Source organism: Jaculus jaculus, chromosome 3, assembly GCF_020740685.1.
Source record: "Jaculus jaculus isolate mJacJac1 chromosome 3, mJacJac1.mat.Y.cur, whole genome shotgun sequence".
NCBI classification, from domain to species: Eukaryota; Metazoa; Chordata; class Mammalia; order Rodentia; family Dipodidae; genus Jaculus; species Jaculus jaculus.
The window spans coordinates 167,091,580-167,114,649 of NC_059104.1; the positions used below are offsets into that span (position 1 = coordinate 167,091,580).

Below are 23,070 nucleotides of genomic sequence, written 5' to 3' on the forward strand. Positions count from 1 at the left end.
CCCCGACCCCTATTCTCATATTTTAAGTTATAACCAACAACTTCAGCAGCTTATTTAAAACCTTGATTTCAAGCACTTCCATCCCTATCACCTTCCATCTTCCTGGCCACAGTCAAGGGCCACTTAAACTACTTGTCCTGATTCTCCTAGTCTTCCCTTCTTTCCTGTCTTCGCACCTCTCTCATTGGGCTCAGATTCCAAGGCCCATTATTATAAATCAGTTCTTTAACCTCCTCCTGGCCCTTGAACGCATCAGGCAAGAGCCCAATTCTGATTAAACTGTCCTCCACCTCTGCACCCAAGTAGCTAATTCAAGTGCAGAGATACACTTACAGACAGTTTCATGTTACTGGATGAACTTCCAAACACAGTTTATGGGAGGCACAGGATTTATTTCAAGCTTACAGATGTAAGGGAAGTTCTATCAATGGCACAAGAAGCTGCTTCCATACATCATACAAAGAGAACCAACAACCCATAAAACTCAAAAGCAACAAGCACGAACAGGGCAGCAAGCAATGGGATCAAGGCAGAGCTCAAACCTCTTATAACTTCTGGCTGGAAATCAGATCCACCCAGTGACACCTCCTCCAGCCAGGTAACTGTTGATCCAAGTTACAAGTTTAATTTTAACACCTGAGTCAGTGAAGGACCTACATTCAAACCACTGCAACACTCAACATGCTGAATGAGCTTCCTTTAAATATACAGCCAAAGTTTCGGTCCCTGAGCCAACAGCATCAAGATCACCTGAAACGCTCAGAAATGCAAGTCCCACCTCCATTCAGACCTAGAGAGTCAGAAACTCTGGGGCCAGGGTAGGGCGTTTCATACCCCAGGCCTCCAGATGAATCCATGTAGGATAAAGTTTGAGAAATGCTGGGTCAAGTCACTGTCACGCCCCAAGACAACTATTTCAGGCCTTCTCTTCTCCTCAGTCCTCAAACATTCTACATTCTCACCACCTTCCTGAGCCACCTTCGACGACTACTGAAAACGGACACAACACACAGGGAACGTGTTCACTCCCATCAAACCTGGCAAGAGATAGATGCTCTGACAGTCCCTGGATTCCCCGTCATGACAACACATGCCCAGCCCTTCTTCCTGAGGCCGAACCAGCCACCTGCACACTGGATCCTGCTCTCTAGTCACAGGTTTGTGTGACTGCTAGGATCTCCTCTGCTGGTTCCATAAACTTTCCTGTCGTACATGAAGAAGGTAATACTTCTCACCTCATAACAAAAGCACTCCCCACCCGTACCAGGATTAGTGAGCTGTGTGAGGAATCCTGAAGCATTTGTATTCATACACATGACCTCAATTCATCAACTCGGGCCAGACACCTAGTTAGCTCTGTCTTGAAATACATCAGCAATCTGACCAGTTCTGTTCATTCCACAACTGCTCCCAGACCAGCCTAAGCTCTCCTCATCTCATTCTGGCCCTACTGAAGGAAGTTTCTTAACCCATCTGTCTAGTCTCTCTGCTCTGTCCACTTGCCATGCCAGAGTCACTTGCTTTTCTTTTTCTCTTCTCGTCTTCCTTTGTTCTTCTGTGGTGCTGGAGATCAAACCCAGGGCCTTGCACATGTCAACATGCACGCTACCACTGAACTCCACCCCTAGACTCAGAGTCACTTTCTTTAAGTAAAATTCACATCACATCATTCTCGTGCTCAAAATCTTTGTTCCTATCCCGCACAGGGAAATACACTATAAAACTCTCACTAGATCTGGCTTTTACCAACTTTGTTCTCTGTGCTCAAGCCAGCCTGGCTTCGCTGTAGCTGTTCTTGCAAAAAACCAAACAAAATTCCACCTCAGAGCTTTGATACCTGTGATCTCTTTTCTCTGGAATGTTCTTCTTCCAGATGCCTATACAGCTTACTTTATCAAGTCATGTTGTTTAAGCATTTCTTCTCCCTGATCTAAAATAACTTGTCTGACCATCTTAAGTATTCTCCATTTCCCTGCCCTTCTTTGGTTTTTATCATCTCGCTGACCACTGGCCAAAAAGAAAAAGCAATCACCCCCGCCTCCACACCACCAAAAAAAAAGAACAACTGCACAGGTTTCCTCTGACAGTGAGAAGAGATAAAGCATAAAGGGCTTACAGCATAGGCTCCATAAATGTGTCTGCTACTTCGTTACCTTAAGTCTGTTCCAAATTAACTAAGTAACTGTTTAGAGAGAGCAACTGTACCCCCAAAGTTGGTCCTTTTCCAGTCTACCTATGCCAACCATTCTTCATATGACTGCTTTCCAAACAGCCACCTACCTGGCCACCTCCTCGGGCTGTTTCTCATCAAAGGAAAGTAGGAACTCAAATAAAATATTCCAAATACTACAATGAACACAAAAGCTATTACTTCATGTATTCTGGACAACCGATTTTAATGTAGTATAAAGTAATGTTAGCTCCTTTTTTTAATCCTGCTGAGTCAACTGCTTAGCTTACACTGAATTTTTCAAAACTTTAAATCTCCATATATTCTCCCTATAAACTTTAAAATCAGTTCTTCTCCAAGATTCACATCTGTCACCAGAATCAAAGTATCTCAAAAACAGCCAATTAGAGTCAGGCGTGGTGGCACACACCTTTAATCCCAGCACTCGGGAGGCAGAGGTAGGAGGATCGCCATGAGTTCGAGGCCACCCTGAGACTCCATAGTGAATTCCAGGTCAGCCTGGGCTAGAGTGAGACCCTATCTCAAAAGACCAAAATAAATAAATAAATAAAAAATAAAGAGCCAATTGGGACTACTATGGAAAAGATGTTTTACCTCCATCATTTTATGCTTCTAATAGAGTCCAAACTGAAGGAACAGAAGACCAAGAAGATCAAGAGAAGCCAACTAAGAAAAAGTCACCATGTCTAATCAGTCCACACTAGTAAACAGAGAAGAAAAGGCTAACTGCTAAGGTCACAGAGTCAGAGACACGTCCACCACTAGGTGGTGGTTAACACCTCCTCCAGAGGGGAGGAGTCTGTTAGGTGCGCCATGGAGAAGACAGGCAAAGCCTATTATGAAAAGTCTCCATGAGCAGTACAGGAAGCAGGAGGCCGAAAGATGCTGGCCTACACTTTCTGTTTAGGCACATTCACAAAGACATTTCACTAAGAAGTTAGGGGGCCACTGGGAAGAGTCTCACCAAGAGAAAGCAATGCCAAAGACTGGCTCCACATGAGATGAAGGAATCTACTGGCAAGGACTAACATGACAGATAGGAGCTCTGCATGACCAGTTTGTTTACCAGTAAAACAGAATCCTAACAATAACATGCCTACTATGGATCCTGTAAAATATGTATGTGTGAAATTTTAGCCCTGAATGGTTTTCATGGTTTGTTTGGTGGTTTTTTTTGTTTGTTTGTTTGTTTTTTGTTTTTCGAGGTAGGGACTCACACTAGCCCAGGGACTCACTATGTATTCTCAGGGTGGCCTCGAATTCACGGCAATCCTCCTACTTCTGCCTCCCGAGTGCTGGGATTAAAGGCGTGTGCAACCACGCCTGGCTGTGTTTTTCATATTTTAGATGCTCAAACGCTACTTTCCTTCCTCCACCCCACGCAAAAAAAAAAAAAAGGTTATATCTAGAATAAAAAATATTTAGAAATTATTATTAACTTCTCAATGAATGATTCTTTGCTTGCTGGATCTGTTAATCTGTTCTGTTAGAATATAAGTCCCCAAAGTAGGAATCTGGCTTCTCATGTTAATAGAGTATTTCCAGTCATAAAGAATCAACTGTAGGAATAGGGTTATTATGAAGTCTATTCTTGACAGATAAACATGTTGAACCCTGGATTTTCTTCAGAGGTGAAACATATACTTTTAGAAGAAAGGTGAGTCCAAGAGCCAGGTGATATCATGATGTGCATAATAAGTTAAATCTCCTGAAATCTCTGATAAATTCTCTTCATAAAACCACGTGTAAAAATCAAGTTATGGGTGGGGTAGGTGTTTAATGGTAACTGGTTATTTTCATTGGCACAAACATGAGGGTGAAGTCACTAACCCTTGGAAAGCTGCCTTGGAACATGCCTGGCACCAGGGGGAATGCAGCAGTTACAAGGCAGCCATGAGGGGTGTGAGGGCAAAGCCCTAATTTGTGGTGACATCTTTCACAAAGTAGTCTTGGGGCAGTAACCTTGTCAATTAAAGCCAAAACTGAAGGACAGCGACAGAAACCACATCTTGGGCAGAAGGCTGCTCATGCTCACCTGCCGTCCATGGCTGCTCTACTTCTCTACACTGGACTTGAAAACTTAGTTATGTATTTATTTACTTACGAAGGGGGGTGCTGCAAACTCCAGCACATTGTGAATCTGGCTTTCCGTGAGTACTGGGGAACCAAATCCATGCCAGCAGGCTTCCTGAGCAAGCGCCTTGAACCACTGAGCCACCCTTCTAGTTCGACACTTGTTTTACTCTTCATTCACCCCATTAACAAGTAGAAAGTTAACTTTTTTGCTAAGCCAGGAATTCTACACATTGTTTTGAGAAACGCTCACTTAATTTGCCTACCATGTGCCCATTCTCTGCTGAACAGCCAGCAAACTGGAGAAATGGGCTTGGCAGCATGACCAGCAGGTGAGAAGGCCGAAAGACTGTACGTCAACTACTAGTTCTCATTTCCTAAGCGGGAGCTAATTACATGCAATACTTTCACGAGACTTTTTCACTGGCAAGGACTTCGATCAAAATGAAATAATAGGTTATTTAACATTATAAATGTGTGATAACTGTGGTGGGACATATCCAATGCTAGTACTGATCATCCTTGGAAAGGTAATTACAGATCTCCCAGTTTTATTTATTTCTAGGGTGATTTTTTTTTCTTTTGGAAAGACTTGTGAAATACATTTTGAGGTGAAACAGTGGATATTTTTCTGATGAAATTAGAAGATTTAATTGGCTATTGCCAGGATAATTTTTCAAATCTTTGTTAAAGACTAATTCACGAAACTATGTCACGTGCAAGTCCTCAAGGGCAGCATCTCGTTGTTTATTTACCTAGCTTTTGTACCTACATTCTTCAGAGGAAAAAATACTACTGTAAGTTGCAAACAAACTAACTGTATTTGAATATAGATCTGTGACTGTTGGCAATGACATCTGAAAGGAGCAGAGAAGTAAAGTTTATTTCCTACAAAAAAAGATCTACTATTTTTAAAACCTCTTATAAAAACCCATTATATAGTTATTACCAACCAGGCTGTACATACCTATGTGTTCATCATCCGCAAATGCCCACTGGATATGCCAAGTGAGGCTCAAGCAGCACTATACACTAGGGACACCATATAAACCAAAAAGATAACATCCTAAACAACTTTAACTTATGTTTATAATTCTCATCCTGAGAAACTCTTCAAAGGCAAAGGGCACCTCAAATATTTTATTTTAGCAAATACAGAAAAGTATTTCAACATCAGAAAACATCCTACCCATTAAGTCAATGCAGCAAAATTTCTAAATGAAATACTAGAATGGATTCTGAGCTGAAACAGAAAATATACTACATTTTATTTAAATGTTTGAGATATTTGTATGACAAAACTATATACACTATTATAGTACTAATTTTGAAAACCTAGAAGAAACAGAGTTTCCTACTAAAGACAAACCTGCCAATGAAGCAAGGAGAGAGAAGAGGAAACTGGACAACCAGTACTGGTGGGGCCGAAGGAAGATGTGCCGTCACACAAAGCACTTAAATTGAACAATTAAATATAATTGAATATGTATTCATTATTTTGTTTTTAGAATATTGAAAAGTCCCCTCATTATGTAAGCTGTTTCAGATGATAATGGTGCTAATTATTAACATATATAATGCTAATTGCTGTAATCCTCCCCAAAACCCAATGAGGTTAATGCTGCTAATCATGACACTATATAGATTAGGATCACAGAATAAGGCAGAAATTTCCACAATGAAATTTTAATATTAAGGGAAAGACAGTTACTTACTTCCTTTCCCCAAACCCACTACTACTAATAGTACAAATACCATACATGAGTATCATTTGTAACAGTGACCAAAAGACTAGAACTAATCAGTTCTAAAACATCGAAATATCTATGTGCCTTATTATTTTTTTTTAATTTTTTGTTTATTTTTAACTTATTTGAGAACAACAGAGCACGCACCAGGGCTTCCAGCCACTGCAAATGAACTCCAGGTGCGTGCTCCCCCTTGTACATCTGGCTAATGTGGGTCCTGGGGAATTGAGCCTTGAACCAGGGTCTTTAGCGCTTAACCGCTAAGCCATCTCTCCAGACCCATGTGCCTTATTATGTAAACTATAAATTACAAAAAAAATATTAATAGTGGAAAGGCATTTCAAATTAGTCAACACCTATTCATTAAAACATTAAGTAGAAGTAATTATTGGAAGTGGTTTTCAAACTTAATATTCTAAAAACAAAATAATGAATACATATTCAATTAAAATAAGCAACAAGGACACCCAGGGTAGCCAATCCTTTCCAGCATTATTTTGAAAATCCCACGAGTTTAAGCAGTATAGTAGACCAGAAAATCAGCTTAAATGTCAGAGAAGGAAGGTCTACTCATTTTTAAAAATTTATTTATGAAAGAAAGAGAGAGAGAGGCAGAGAGAGAATGTGCATGCCAGAGCTTCTAACCACTGCAAACGAACTCCAGACACATGCACCATCTTGTTCATCTGGCTTGCGTGGTTCCTGGGGAATTGAACCAGGGTTCTTAGGCTTCCTAGGCAAGTGACTTAATTGCTAAGTCATCACTCTAGCCCAGGTCTACTCATTTTCTAATTTTGTTTAATGTAGCCATGTAGCCCAGGTTGGCCTCAAACTTGTGAATCTTTAGTCTCAGCCTCCTATGTGCTGAGATTATAGGCAAATGCCACAACACTTCCAACTCTATCTTTTAATACCCTTTCATAATGATAATGTTGATATCAAGAAAATCAAATGAGGACTTCCTTCAGCAAACAAAAAAGCCAAACATTGCAGAGGAGGGAAGGAGAAGGGACAGAGTGAAAGACAGGACAAGGGAGGGAAAGAAGGGAAAAATAATTGGATATAGTAATAAGATTTCCTTAAATTTTTAGCTTATCCATATAACAGTAATATGCTCACAAGAATGGAAATGGAAATTAGAGTTTATACAAAATAAGGAATATCTCAATTCAAATGAATGTCTTATATAAAAGAACATTGAATATAAAAACTATAACATACTTAATAAATTCGATAGGAAAATGATCATATTAAGAAAGCCACAAAATATAATTAAAGAAATAGAACATAAAATTTTAACATGATCCTGAATGGGAATATTAATACAAGAACAGTTCTCCCAAAATTGATATAAAAATTCAATTAACACAAAAAATTTCCATTAAAATTTCAATAAAGGGCTGGAGAGATGGCTTAGTGGTTAAGGCACTTGCCTGCAAAGTCAAAGGAGCCAGGTTCAATTCTCCAGGACCCATGTAAGCCAGATGCACAAGGTGGCACATGCGTCTGGAGTTCATATGCAGTGGCTGGAGACCCCAGCATGCTCACTATTGCTCTCGCTCTCTATCTCTCTCCCTCAAGTAAATAAATAAATAATAAAACAATTAAAAAATAAAGAAAATAAAATTTCAATGAGGTTGATTTTTAAGTTTTTAGATTTCAGACCAAGGTTAACAAAGTTCACATTGAGGATAAAGTTCTTAGACTAGCTAGAAAAAAAGCATTAAAAACAGAAAACTTGTCTCGATGTCAGCACATATCAAAAAAAAAAAAAACAACACTATAATAAAGTCAACCAGAAAACAGTAACACACATTAAAAAATAAGAAAAACAATAAGGGGCTCTAAAACTAGGTCTCAGCATATATTCGCTTTAACTATGTGACTAAAGTGGTATTTAAATTCTGCTGGTAGATGGCTTAGAGATTAAGGAGCTTGCCTACGAAACCTAAGACCTGGGTTCGTGTCCCCAGTACTCACATAAAGCAGTATTTAAATTCAACAGAAAGAAAACACTGGGTTTACCTAACCAAGAAATTTCAGACTAAAATCCTAATTGTATGAAAGATCTTATAAGTAAATATTACAAATCTCAAAAGACAATTTAGCAAACATCTGTGGAATCACAGTACAGGAGAGAGCTCTTCAACCCCAAGTTCCCAGAAATTACCGACAAAACAGAATTAGGAAATATACACAATACACGCTTTTTGGACACAAGGTCTCACCACACAACCAATTCAAGTAGAAATTTCATTTATCATGTATCACAAGTGAAGATACACCTGACAGACCTGGGGGAGAAATCCAGGACTCTCAGAAGTCTATGAAACAAAGGCAAGTCATTCCATTTTTAACAAATAAGTACAGTCAAATTCCTAGAAGAGCATACTAAGAAGCTAACAAACTCAAGAAAAGACTGTCAACTGCACTTATACCTCAAACTAAGTACTTATACCTAAGAATATTAAAGTAACATTGAAGTGTCATTTATACTTCTCAGATTAGTAAAATTCACAATCATGATAGCCCCTTATCAATAGGAGCTCAGGATAAAAAGTAATGCCACACATTGTTTGTACCTCTGGGAAAATAATCAACTTTCTCTTGGAAGTAAAACTACACATGCCTTTGGACTCCAAAATCCTGCTTCTAAGTTATTAACTCAAAGAAATGAAAGATCTAAAAATAAGGACAGATATTTACTGCAATGTTGTACATATCGACAAACATTAAAAAATTAGAACTAAAGTAAATATTAAATGCTCATTAAAGGGTATTAGCTGAATAAATATGGTCTAGCCCAACCATGAACTATTATTAAGCCATTTAAATAAAGAGTGCAGGGCTGGAGAGATGGCTTAGCAGTTAAGGCAGTTACCTATAAAGCCTAAGGACCCAGGTTCAATTCTCCAAGTCCCACATAAGCCAGATGAACAAGGTGCCACATACATTGGAGTTCATTTGCAGTGGCTAGAGGCCTTGGTACACCCATTCTCCTCTCTCTCTCTCTACATCTCTGTCTCAATTAAAAATAAATTTATACATACATACACACACACACACACACACACACACACACAGAGGAGGGGGCGGGGGGAGCGACGCATAGTGTAGCCGGATATGGTGGCACACACCTTTAATCCCAGCACTCGGGAGGCAGAAGTAGGAGGATCACTGTGAGTTTGAGGCCAGTCTGGGAGCATTCCAGTGAGCATGTTCAAGAGTGAGACCCTACAAAAAGAGAGTGAAGTGGAGGAGTTTGTATATGAAATACAGAGTAAGAAAACCAAGATATATAATCATGACTAGCTATAGTTTCTACTCTGCTTTTGTGAAATAATTAAAATACATGCACGCACGCACATGCATGCACACACACATACACACACAATATCTATGACATATACACAGAGATCATAGGAAAAAAATCACATTTGTTAACATGGTGAAGAGGGATTACTTGGATATGTGTGCTGGGCGTGGCTGGGTTTAAGAAGAAGAAAAGTCAAAAAGCAAAAGGAAGTAAGGTGGGGAAAAACTACCTAAAATTATGCCATCATTTATTTATATACATGTGTACATACAAATACACTACAAATATGTCTATATAGAGAGAAAAGGAGATGAATAAAGAAAATAATGTGCCATTATGCATAATAAACTTTGTCTAGCAGACTAACATTAAATGCCAAACCTTTATCTTACGTTTTGATTGAGAATATTTATAAAATTTATCCTATGTTCCTGCTCTCCTACCAACACTCTAATAACTGATTTCTATTCACTTACGGTTTGATTTCAACCTAGCCTGATGAGAAAAGGTGCACACACTGGAGCTGGGTTAACAGTTATCAAACCTGCTCCAACACTCATTCGTGGACCTGGGCAAGTCTTTATACCCTGGCCAACCTCAGTTTCCTCACTGTTAAATGCAGACAGCGTTTAATGGCTCGCATCGCTGACGTGAGTTAGGGGATACAACTTGGAGATGCGCTTGGGTGAGGCACTGACTGCTCATTTTACGGGAGGGAGGAGAAGCCAGCAAGGCTCACTTGGTCTACCCTTACAACTGACAACCAAACCCTCTCTCCTTTGGCTGACACTGCGAGGCAAGAATGTTTAAGAATCCAAACACAGGGGCTGGAGAGATGGCTTAGCGGTTAAGGCACCTGCCAGCAAAGCCGAAGGTCCTCAGTGAGATTCCCCAGGACCCACATAAGCCAGATGCACAAGGTGGCGCATGTACCTGGAGTTCGTTTGCAGTGGCTGGAAGGCCTGGTGCGCCCATTCTCTCCCTCTCTCCCTCCCTCCCTCCCTCTCTATATCTCTCTTTCTCTCTCTCTCCCTCTTTCCCTCTCTCAAACAAATAAAAATAAAATAAACCATACTTTAAAAAAAACTAAAAACGAATCCAAACACAATGACTATAAAGGGAGCAGTGGCTAATGAGTTCTCATTCAGCTATACTCCACAATCAAGAAGACTTACAGAGAGAACAATCAACTTCACTTCTTACTGTCAGTATGTCCATCCTAATTGTAATCTGCCTAATTCCTCTTTTTTAAAATAAAATTTTATTTATTTGTGTGTGTGTGTGTGTGTGTGTGTGTGTGTGAGAGAGAGAGAGAGAGAGAGAGAGAGAGAGAGAGAGAGAGAGAACAGACAGAGAGAATGGGCATGCCAAGGCCTCCAGCCACCACAAATGAACTCCAGACACATATGCTACCATGTGCATCTGGCTTATGTGGGCCCTAGGGAAAGGAACCTGGGTTCTTTGGGTTTGTAGGCAAGTGCCTTAACCGCTAAGCCATCCCTCCAGCCCCTAAATTCCTTTTCTAAATTAAGTAATAAGCACAAGGAGCTGAGGCTGGTGGCGCACGCCTTTAATCCCAGAACTCAGGAGGCAGAGGTGGGAGAATCACTGTGAGTTCTAGGCCACCCTGAGACTACAGAGTGAATTCCAGGTCAACCTGACTCTACCTCGGGAAAAAAAAAAAAGAGCACACAGGCCTAGGGTAAGAACCTAGTCTCCACTATGAGCAAAAAAGTATGACTTTCACACCATAAACTCATGACACTTTCTGCACACCATATAGTTGCAGTTACCACCAAAGGAAAGATCACCTGGCAGGGAGAAAAATGAAACAAACTCTCCCTCAACCAAAAAGCTGGCTACACCAGCCATAACTTAAGGATTAGAAATGTCACAATGCCCTTGCACTTTATATCCCATCTGTTTTCTAAAACAGTATGTAAATAATAACTTACTTGCTACTGAACAGCTAGCACCCTTTTAAAAAAAGAAAGTTTAGGGCTGGAGAGATGGCTTAGCGGTTAAGCGCTTGCCTGTGAAGCCTAAGGACCCCGGTTCGAGGCTCAGTTCCCCAGGTCCCACGTTAGCCAGATGCACAAGGGGGCGCATGTGTCTGGAGTTCGTTTGCAGAGGCTGGAGGCCCTGGCGCGCCCATTCTCTCTCTCTCCCTCTATCTGTCTTTCTCTCTGTGTCTGTCGCTCTCAAATAAAATAAAAAAAAAAAAAGAAAGAAAGTTTAGGGGCTGGAGAGATGGTGGAATGGTTAAAGGCACTTGCCTGCAAAGCCTGGATTCAATCCCCACTAACTAAGCAAAGCCAGAGCACAAAGTGGTGCATGCTTCTGGAGGGAGTTCATTTTCAGTGATAGGAGGCCCTGGTACGCCCATTCTCATTCTCTCTCTCTCTTTATTTTCTCTCTCTCTCTCTCTCTCTCTCTCTCACTCTCTCTCCCCCCCCCAATCTCTCTCTCCCCCAAAACAAATATAAGTATTTAAAATAGAAATTTTGTAGGTGAAAATATTTTAAACCAAGAAAGGGGTGGAATTTGCCTCTAGAAAACCAAATAAAGAACTCTTGGGGGGAAAAGCCTCCAAAAAGAGTTAGAACAGCAAATTCCTGAAAACTTCATTAGATGCTGCATAGAGGGCAGGGGCAGAGAAAGGAGAGGCAGCTGCAGGCTCTCACATCTGACTGCATTTTCAGCACTTTTTAGATAGCAGCATCAAAAGTTTTCACACCTCTCATTTTTCCAGATGCAAACCAGTAACAGAAATGACAAACCTTAACTCAAGTTGACCAACAGAAACAGCATTAATCATTTGCTTAACATATGTGACACACATGTCACTGTCTTGGCTAATACAGAGATCAATAAAACAAGAAGCACTCAGTTGGGGGGAGGGGCTGAAAAGAAAGAAGAGTGGACAACTAATTTTAACACAGTGAGTGCTCCAAAAATGACAGCTATTAGTTACATGTGCAGGGAGGGGAAGGCTGGAAACAAGACAATAGTTCCAAAGGGAGTGTTCCTTGCAATGTCCTCTGAATACCACAGGAAGTGTGAATTTTTCCCTGTACATGACGGCGCAAAGATTCCTAAATCCAGGAGTGACAAAACTGATGCATCTTTGAAAACATCCCTCTGGCAGCCAGAAGACAGAGGAGCAGAGCTAACGCAGGTCGGCACCTGCCGGGGCAGACAGGTCTGGGTCTAGACTACCTGCATGCGAGACGGGCTCTAGCACTGACTGCGTGCGCGACCTTGGGCAAGCTGCAAACTGTTTTGTCTCCATTTCCTCATCTATAAATAGGAAAAGGAACAGTTGTTGTCACTTAAGATGTAGAAAGAAAGAAACTTGCTATTGTCAAGCACGCAATGGCATGAATACATGCTCAATGGTCACAGTTACTAAGGGCACAGCAGAAAAGCTGAAGCAGAGAGACTACTTAGGAGGTCAAGAAACAGTCCAGAAAAATGGACTTAAGAACAGAGAAGGGTGGACAGTCAAGCTATTCCAGCAAAGAATCCAGAGGATTTAAAACCAACCGAACATCTCACTGGAGGAAAAAGAGTGAGGGAAACCCCAACTGACCACAATGGCGCTGACCTTTCAGACAAACCATAGGAGAGGCAAAGAGGAGGAGGCCAGGCCAGAGGTAGGTCCTGACTCCTCAGGGAGAGGCGAGTATAGATGCCCAACGCCCCAGAAAATGCACACGAGAAGTCCAGTGAGGGGGCGGGACTGCATGTCGAGCGCTGGAGGGTTGCAACATCTGGGCGAGAGGGTTGAAGCCGCAGCAGCAGAAGAGAGAGCGGACCGAGCACTGCGGAAGAGTCCCTGGTGCTGGAGCCAAGGGCCTCGGACAGTTACCCAGGAGGTTACCGTCCAGAAGGCAGAAAGGGGGAGGCACAGCCGCAGGAAGAGTCTCTTCCTTCAAGAAGCTGTCCGGGTCGGCAGTGAGAGGAGACAAACACATGGGAAACGTTTTGCAGTTCTGACTGTTTAGGATTAATAAAGCTAACTTTAAAAACAGAAGTGAGGGCTAGAGAGATGGCTTAGTGGTTAAGCGCTTGCCTGTGAAGCCTAAGGACCTCAGTTCAAGGCTCCATTCCCCAGGACCTACGTTAGCCAGATGCACAAGGGGGCGCACGCATCTGGAGTTCGTTTGCAGTGACTGGAGGCCCTGGCGTGCCCATCTCTCTCTGTCTCTCTGCCTCTTTCTCTCTCTGTCTGTTGCTCTCAAATAAATAAATAAAAATAAACAAAAAAATTAAAAAAAAAAACAGAAGTGATAAATACTGAAGCAGTGAGAAGACGGGAGGAAATGATGCTACAAAGGGAGAAAGCCAGTGGCTACACACAAAAGGGATATGGGCCAAGATGAAAGACTCATTCCAAGGTCCAGGAAACAAAGCAAAAGCAAGAAAATTCACTGAATATCTACTAGATGCTAGTAACTGTCTTAGGAAAGTTCAGATATCTTCCTTATTCCATTCTCCCAATATTACTCATAGTCAGAAACAAATATTCGCCCCATTTTACAAGACTAGGCCGAGGCTTACAGAAGTTAAGTAACTTGCGCCAAAAGCCTGGCAGCCCATCTACCTGCATGTAGCAGCTCTAGGACTGGATCCTCGGTCAAAAGCTCAAATCCCAGACTTTTCCACTATAAGTCCGTGTGTATTAAAGTGGCAAAAGCAAGACATTTTGGAAAGAGAAGGAAAGAGAACTAGTAACAAGTATGAAGAAAGCAAAACGATTACCTCCCTCCTTCAGAACATCGGCCCCTGCTCCACTCTCATACCATTCAGTAACGCTCTACCACCAGCAAGATCAACAGGGAGGAGAAAACAAAACCAAAAAGGGTGGGTGTGGAGTTATTACATAGTAAATCTATAGCCATACTAGAAATGAGATTTATTTTTTTTTTAGGGGCTGAAGAGATGCCTTAGCGGTTAAGGTGCTTGCCTACAAAGCCACAGGACACAGGTTTGAGTCCCTAGGGCCCAAGTAAGCCAGATGCACAAGGTGGTGCATGTATCTGGAGCTCGTCTGCAGTAGCTGGAGGCCCTGGCATGCCCATTCTCTCTCGCGTGCTCGGTCTCTCTCTCTAATAAATATATTTTTAAGAAAAGGGGAAAAAAGCCAGGCATGGTGGCGCACACCTTTAATCACAGCACTCGGGAGGCAGGGGTAGGAGGATCACTGTGAATTCAAGGCCACCCTGAGACTACAGAGTGAATTCCAGGTCAGCCTGAGCTACAGTGAGACCCTACCTCAAAAAACCGAATCAAAAAGAAGAGAGATTTTTTTAAAGATAACTTCCAAAATAAACACTTCTTTCACAGCACTTTATAATACTGATTCAAACTTCACTAAAGCCAACCTCCCACCCCTAGTCCCATCCCAAAATTGTAAAGGAAATGCACTTTCAAACGCCAAAGAGCAACATTGACACCTTGTGGTGAACATCCCAATCATCGAATGTAACAGGGAGCAAAACGATGCCTAGTTATCTGTCTACCTGAAAATACCCAAGGATGTTCAAAGGGTCAAATGCCTACCTACTGTCACACACTGAATGAAGGTAAACTTAGAAAGATCGGCTAATATTCTGGCAGCGCTAAAACTAGACTAAATTCTCAATTATGAGCCAAAGTTTCCGAATAAAGCTCAGGAAATTGTTTACCTACAAAACCGTGCCGCACATCTATCGGAAGTAGTTTTCGTGTCCTGGGTTAGCTGTCCCAACTCTCTGAATGGACTACTTCACAGGCTGGGGGTGCGGAATAGCGAGCAGAATGCTTGCACAGCATGCACAAAGTTCAACACCCTGAACCACATAAGCGGGGTGTGGTGGTTTCACCTTTCATCGCAGCATTTAGGAGACAAAGTAGATCAAGGCCATCCTTAGCTATAACTCATTTCAAGGCCAGCCTGAGATACATGAGATCTTATCTTTTAAAAAAAAAAGTCAGGCCAGGTGTGGAGGCACACTCCTTTAGTCCCAGCACTTGGGGTGGGGGGGCAGAGGTCGGAGGATTGCCATGAGTTCCAGACCATCCTGAGACTACATAGTGAATTCCAGGTCTGCGTGGACTAGAGTGAGACCCTACCTTGAACAAAATAAAGTCCTATTCCTATACTCATAAACAAAGAATAGAGAGAAAATATACATCCTAAGGGCACTGATTTTTTTAAAAATATCTGCTTTATTTATATATATATATATATTTTTTTTTTTCACTTGTTTGATGTTTTGAGACAAGGGTTCACTATGTAACGCTGGCTGTTGAGACCGACCAACCTCAGTCTCCTGAGTGCTGGTACAGGTGTGTGGCCGCATGCCTGGTTGGTCAAAGTTCTTCATTAGAATATGCCCCCCCCCAAAAAAAAAACACAGGATCAGATGATTGGGTGTTTTCAATCTGGAGTTGAGTGATATTAAGGAATGCAGACTGGGGAGTTAAGGGTATAGGGAGGAAATAATTACCATCTATTGTAGCAGGGTCTCATGTAGCTCAGTCTAGCCTTGAACTCTCATAAGTAACCAAAGATGGCCTCAAGCTCCTGCTCTTCCTGTCCCCAATTCACCACGATGCCTGGCTTTGACTGTTTGTCTTCAAGTAAAAACTATAGACCAGATGTCAAAAATGTTATAAACCAAAATAGAACCAAGGAAATAAATGTGTGTGTATGTATATTAATTTTTTAATTTTTATTTATTTGAGAGCAACAGACAAAGAGAGAAAGGCAGAGAGGGGAAGAGAGAATGGGCGCACCAGGGCCTCCAGCCACTGCAAATGAACTCCAGATGCATGTGCCACCTTATGAATGTGGCTGACATGGGTACCAGGGAATGGAGCCTTGAACCATGGTCCTTCAATTTCACAAGCAAGCACTTAACTGCTAAGCCATCTCTCCAACCCAAATGTGTGTATAATGTCCCATCCAGGGACAGTGTTGACTGAGTAGAGATAAGACAATGAACAACAGTTTAAGCACTTCACATCTATCATGAAAAAAAAAAGTAGCTCAGAGAAAGTGTACGTGTATTAACTACAAATGGATTATATAATGATGATGAGAAAACCATGGGTTTCATTTTGTTTCCCTTTGCTTTTATGAGACAGGCTGAACTGGAACTCATGATTCTCCTGCCTCAGCCTCCCAAGTGCTGGACTTAGAGGTGTGTACCAGCACACCTGGCTCAGACCCACTGTTAAGAAAACAATCTGGGGCCTGGAGAGATGACTTCGTGGATAAGGCACTTGCCTGAGAAGCCTGAGGACCCAAGTTCAATTCCCCAGTACCCACATAGGCCATGTGCACAAGGTGGTGCATGCATGTGGAGTTCATTTGCAGGGGCTGGAAACCCTAGAGCACCATCATCTCTCTATCTGTCCCTCTCTCCCTCTCAAATAAATAAATAAATATAAATTTGTTTGTTTGTTTGTCTAGGTAGGGTCTCACTCTAGCCCAGGCTGACCTGGGGATTCACTATGCAGTCTCAGGCTGGCCTTGAACTCAAATCAATCCTCCTACCTCTACCTCTCGAGTGCTGAGATTAAAGGCATACGCCACCACAGCCAGCTTATAAATATTTTTTTAATTTTCTTTTGTTCATTTATTTATTTATTTGAGAGCAACAAAGAGAGAAAGAGGCAGACAGAGAAAGACAGAGAGCGAGAGAGAGGGCACACCAGGGTCTCCAGCCACTGCAAATGAACTCCAGATGCATGCGCCCCCTTGTGCATCTGGCTAATGTGGGTCCTGGGGAATCGAGCCTCGAACCGGGGTCCTTAGACTTCACAGGCAAGCGCCTTAACCGCTAAGCCATCTCTCCAGCCCCAGCTTATATTTTTTAATTTTTAATTTTTTTAAGATTTTTTATGTATTTATGTATTTATTTATTTATTTGAGAGCGAGAGACACAGAGAGAAAGACAGATAGAGGGAGAGAGAGAGAATGGGCGCGCCAGGGCTTCCAGCCTCTGCAAACGAACTCCGGACGCGTGCGCCCGCTTGTGCATCTGGCTAACGTGGGACCTGGGGAACCGAGCCTCGAACCGGGGTCCTTAGGCTTCACAGGCAAGCGCTTAACCGCTAAGCCATCTCTCCAGCCCAAGATTTATTTTTATTTATTTATTAGAGACAAAGAGAGAGTATGTGAGAATTGGTGTGTCAAGGCCTCTAGCCACTGCAAACAAACTCCAGATGCATGCACCACCATGTGCACCTGGCTTACGTGGGACATTGAGAATCAAACCTGGGCCCTTAGGCTTCATAGGCATGTGCCTTAACTGCCAAGCCATCTCTCCAAATATAAAAATTTTTTTTAAAAAGAAAGCAATTTGCATTACTAATGTGTCTGAGGAATCTGGAAGTAATCCTAAAGATGGAATCCCCAAGAGTCAAATTCTTACAAGATCAATGCCAAACAGTGAGTAACTCCCAAGTTAGCCTGATGATTTTGCATTGGTAATGGCACTGTACTTTTCCAAAGATGTTCTTAGTCACTGTGCTGTGCTCACTCAGGTAGATGAGGGCAGGAAAGGATCAATCAAATGTGCCTGTCAGAAACCTTCAAACCTCTCCAGCTTGGCTCATCCTTGCTCTATGTTTAAGATAATGTGTGAATATAAGAAGGTTCTACAAAAATAAAATAACAGCCATGGAAATGCTTGTAAACTACACAAATTTATAGACATTGTTTCTATCCCAAGAATTGGAAAAGTTAATGAATTAGATAAATCGGGGACTATTAAAGGCAGGGTTAGATAAAAATAAATAATTTGCTTTTTTGACCCCAGGGCCCATAGCATAGTAGACAAGCGCTCTGTAGTTGAGCTAATCTCCCACCTAAATCACAGCATTCTCTACTGAATCATGTCTCTCCATCTCCCATACTCCGGAACATCTCAGCACTTTTCTTTAATGCTACACTCTCCCAAATCTCTTCTACCTGACTTAGGACTGTTTCTTGAATATGGCCACACAATCTCATACTTAGAAAATATCTTTAAAATAATTACAAATTACCATCATTTTACTGAGTGGCTTATTCACATTTCAGGCTGCTTCTGGACACTGCTCTACTCAGCTTCATGTGTTCTGGACTGAATAGGCTCAAAATACATCCTCCTGCTTTTTAGCTCTACTCTAATGAGCTAGTCCTGTCTGTTCGGTTACAGATCCTAGGCAATCAAGGTGCAGACACCTCTCAGGTATGAGTCAGAAGTCATCTAATACATGCAGTTGCTTTAGTCAGAATCACTGCCCTCAGAGTAACTTACACAGTCCATGTAAGCGGACACCATGTCATCAAACAGAAGAGGATCCAAGTCTCACAAAGGGAAAGGGTGATTTTATAATGCTTATAAAATAACCATTTTCCAGTAACCCTCCTGGACTCTTCCTCTAGTAGATACATAGAAGGTATCTAATGGTCTGAAATTTATGATGTGTTATGTAAACATCAGAAAAATACTGCCCAAATCACGTTTCAATGAGCAATCTGTCTGAGCACGGTGAACAAAGGTTGAGTGTCGCTGCTAACTTTATTCTGAAATGCATTTTATTTTTGGTAGTTTGCCCCCTGGGAAAATGTCCTTGATGATCTACCACATGTAAAATTAATGCCAATTTTTAAAATCTTTCAAAATTAAGTCCAGACAGTATAAAAATATAGAGCTGAGGCAGTTAAGCCCCTGAACATGAGAGTCACACAAGGCTCCTTTCACTTGCCAAGCATGATTCTTCTAAGATGAAAAGCAGGTCAGACCTCTGCGCCGCAGCTGCTGGGAGGCTCTCCTAGGGAAGCGGCAGTTGTTAAGACTTCTGATAAGTCTGCAGCTGGCAGCTCGGCTCGCTCCTCTCCACACCACAGACTACCAGCAAGTGGCTCATGATCCTATTTGAAAATCGCTAGCTTCCAACCACTCGTTCCCACTGTCCAAGGAGAGGAAATGGCTTTTCAAAGACTTTGTGAGACAGAAATTTAAGTCACCAGCTTTCACAAACAACAGCTTCTAAAGCTCCTAAACATTCTTCCCTTGAAATGTGCCCAACTTCTAATGAGAGAGACTCTTCCGAATCCAGAGGGACACTGGGTCTTTTCTTACCGGAGCAAAGAGAAGACATCGTAAGAATTGCGAACGCAGTTCTGGTCCACCTGAAGCATCGTCTTCTGAGCATTTGAATAACCCTGGAAGACATTACCAAAAAGGAATCAAAATCAACAAAATAAAGCCCATGCAATGGATCACGTTTGCCTTTCCAAGGATGTGACTAATCAATATCTGGGTAAACACAAAATTTTAGAGAGTTCCAAAACTTAAGTGTAATTTCCACCTAGCTGATGTGTAAACTTTCACAGAAGTAATTTTTAAATTATTGTTTGTTAATTTCCATTTATTTTCCTTGGTTGTGAGTATATGTGTGTGTGTGCCCTATGTGTGCGGTGCACATGAAGGCCAGCGACAACCTCAGGCTTTCTCCTCGGGGAGTCCATCCACCTCTTTCTGAGACAGGGTCTCTCTGTGTCTTGGAATTCACAAATATTTCTATTCAGAGGGGCAATGGTGGTTTCTAACAAGAATATATACAATTCCATAAGAACAAATAGTTACCGCTGTTATTTAAGCATAGTACATAATAGTAAGTACTAAATGAACATTACTAAATAGTAGCTAAGGAAAAGACTCAAGGGGCTGAGGGTATAGTCCAGTTGACAGAGTGACTGTACAAGCATGAAGACTTGGGTCTTATTCCCAGCACCACATACAACGAGACTGGGGACACGCGCCTATAATCCTAGCACTCAGGAAGTAGGGACAGCAGGACCAGAAATTCAAAGCCATTTACAGCTTGGCTCCACATAGCAAGTTCAAGGCCAGCCTGAACTGCATGAGAACCAGTCCAAAAGACAGGGGGGAAGGAGGGAGAGAGGGGGAAAAGAAGGGTGGGGCAGAAAAGAGAGATTCTAAAATGAGGCCATCGGGATTCTACTTCAAGCTCTTAATTCACCAGCTCTGTAATCTTTACCTAAGCACTCTTAGTTTAACATTAGGGTCTCCACCTGTAATATGGAAACGACAGTATCCAGCTCACCAATGTACGTGTAGTTAAGAGTTCATACTTATAAAGCGAAAGGTATATAGTAAACATAGTTTGCTGTAACACCGGTCCACACATTCTTTAATTACGTTGCTGCAACACTAAATAGTGGCAAGGAGGTGGGTGAAACACATTGCAGGGATGTAAATTAGCACAGCCACTACAGAATTCAGCGTGGAGGCTGCTCAAGAGTATAAACAAACGGGCCTGGGGAGATGGCTCAGTGGATCAAGCGCTTGCAAGTGTCCACACCTGGACACAGAGCTCACGTAAAAGACGATTCTGCAGCAGAGACAAAAAGTAACTCGCATGTTCTGATTTCAGCACTTACTGAAAAGCAACAATCATCACAACAGGATGGTACCAGCCTAAAGACAGCCATATAAACCAACAGAGAGAGTTGAGGAGCCAAAGATGAACACACATCTATGAGCAACTGACCTATAAACTAAAGCTATTAATGGGGAAAATAATATTTTTAAAATTTATTTATTTATTCGCAAGCTGAGAGAATAGAAATATCTGAATAGAAATATTTGTGAATCCTGCTCTGCCCACCACACTTTCTCTGCATGCCAGACTGAAACTGAATGCTCAACCAAAATTCAGCCCTTCCTTCCATCCTTCCTTCCTTCAGGCACACTTTTGTCAAATATGCCGTTGTAGCAATGAGAACAACTAACCCAAGACCTACTTAGAAAAGTAGTAACGTTGAAAACCATCAAATTATTCAAAGAAAACACAGGGGTGAAACTATAACTTTGAATCCACCAATGTATTCTTAGATATGAAACCAAAAGTATGGACACTGAAAAAATAATTGATAAACTGGGCTTTATTAAAATTACAAACAAATAGAAGAGACACTCATTGGAAAGAAGAAAAGATTCAGTTGGAGGAGTTGGCAGGGAGAAAAGGGGATGGTGAGAGGGGATTATGATTGTGGTATAGTCAATATTTATGGAAATTGCTCAATATCCAAAATATACTATACAAAATATACTATAAAAAATATACTATAATTTAAAATAAAAAGACAACCTAATGTTGAAATGGGGAAAGAACTGGAAGACCTATTTCTCCAAAGAAAACATGCACATGGCCAATAAATACATAAAGAGATGCTCAATATCACTGGTCATCAGGGAAATATAAATAAAACCACAGTGAAGTACAATTTCATTTGATGCTATAATAAAATAGTAATTATGTGGCAATAGCAAGCAAAAAGTACATGTTGGCAAAGGCAAAAATAATGGCATATTTGCATATTGCTATTAGGACTGTAAAACACTTAGCCACTGTGGAAAAAGGAAGCTTAGTAATACCTCAAAAAGTTAAAATCTAGAGTTAGAGCACAACAGTAATTTTATTCCCAGACTCATACCGAGAACTGGACACAGGGCACACATACAATTAAGTGGGCACACTATCCTGGCAGCACTATTTTGACAACAGTCGGAAGGTAAATCAGGACTCCAGGACCCCTCTCCAGAGGGTGTGCGCCGACTCAACAGGCCAGAGCTGCCGTTCCTTCCCTGCTGCTGGCCTGGGGCTGCCTGGCCCCTGTGTTTGTGCTGCAGAATCAGGCCTTTTGCTCTGGCTTCCTGACTGACCAGTCCCTGGGTCCCCAAATCCCTGTTCTCCTGAGCCAGAGGGTACGTGAGCCCCTGTGGGAGCTGGGTTCTTGCCCCTGGCTCCCCAGGTCCAGGCTCCTGGTTCCCTGTGCGCAAGCGGAGTGAGCCACAGCTCCCAGGTCCCCACGCAACCCTGAAGCACTCACAGCACCCACAACCCGTGCATGTATGGTTAGAGCCCCATCCCACAGCAATCCAGTCCACAGGTAATTTTTAGCATATATGCTGTCGAGGTGAGCGCCGGTTCACATTTAAAACAAAACACTTGCCAGGCGTGGTGGCACACGCCTTTAATCCCAGCACTTGGAAGGCAGAAGTAGGAGGACTGCCGTGAGTTTGAGGCCACCCTGAGACTACAAAGTTAATTCCAGGTTAATTCTTGGGCCAGAGTGAGACCCTACCTTGAAAATAAAATAAAATAAAAAAACCACAGAACACTCACTGAAGATACTTGCTTCCTCCTGCATAAAAACAAGACTTTTCCCCGGTATGGGTAGACCACAATGCAAAAAATAATAATAATGCATAAATAAAAAACAATGAAAGTCAGAAAACTCAAAGATCTCCACCAAGGCTACATAGTTCCACAATGGAAGCCAATGAGAATCAGAGAAAACAACAGAAACTGAATCCCCAAAATGAAACACTGAAGGCATTAGAAAAACAAGAAGAATCTAACCTTAAGAGCTCCAGAGAGAAAGAAATAATCAAGATCAGAGCAGAAATTAATGAATTGGAAACTAAAAATAAGAAAAGAAAAAAGTATGAAATGAAGAGCTGTTTCTTTGAAAAAAATAAACAAGACTGATAAACCCTTGGCCAGCTGGATCAAATGAAAAAAAGAGAAGTCTGATTAACAAAATCAGAAATAAAAAGGAAGAGGTCACAACAGATATCAGTGAAATTGGGAGAATCATCAGGACATACTTCCAAAACCTCTACTCCACAAAATTGGATAATCTGGAAGAAATGGATGAATTCCTAGCC

At 41.7% G+C, this 23,070-nt stretch overlaps 1 protein-coding gene across 2 annotated transcripts in view; it reads right to left on the bottom strand.

Moving 5' to 3' along the window:
- Uvrag (UV radiation resistance associated) overlaps positions 1-23,070 on the bottom strand; it is a 365,773-nt gene that overhangs the window by 243,586 nt on the left and 99,117 nt on the right. For both annotated transcript variants that reach the window (XM_045145963.1, XM_004656260.3), the window contains one exon: positions 19,453-19,535. In XM_045145963.1, the coding sequence (XP_045001898.1) occupies positions 19,453-19,535 (83 nt within the window). The remainder of the gene's footprint in view (positions 1-19,452; positions 19,536-23,070) is intronic.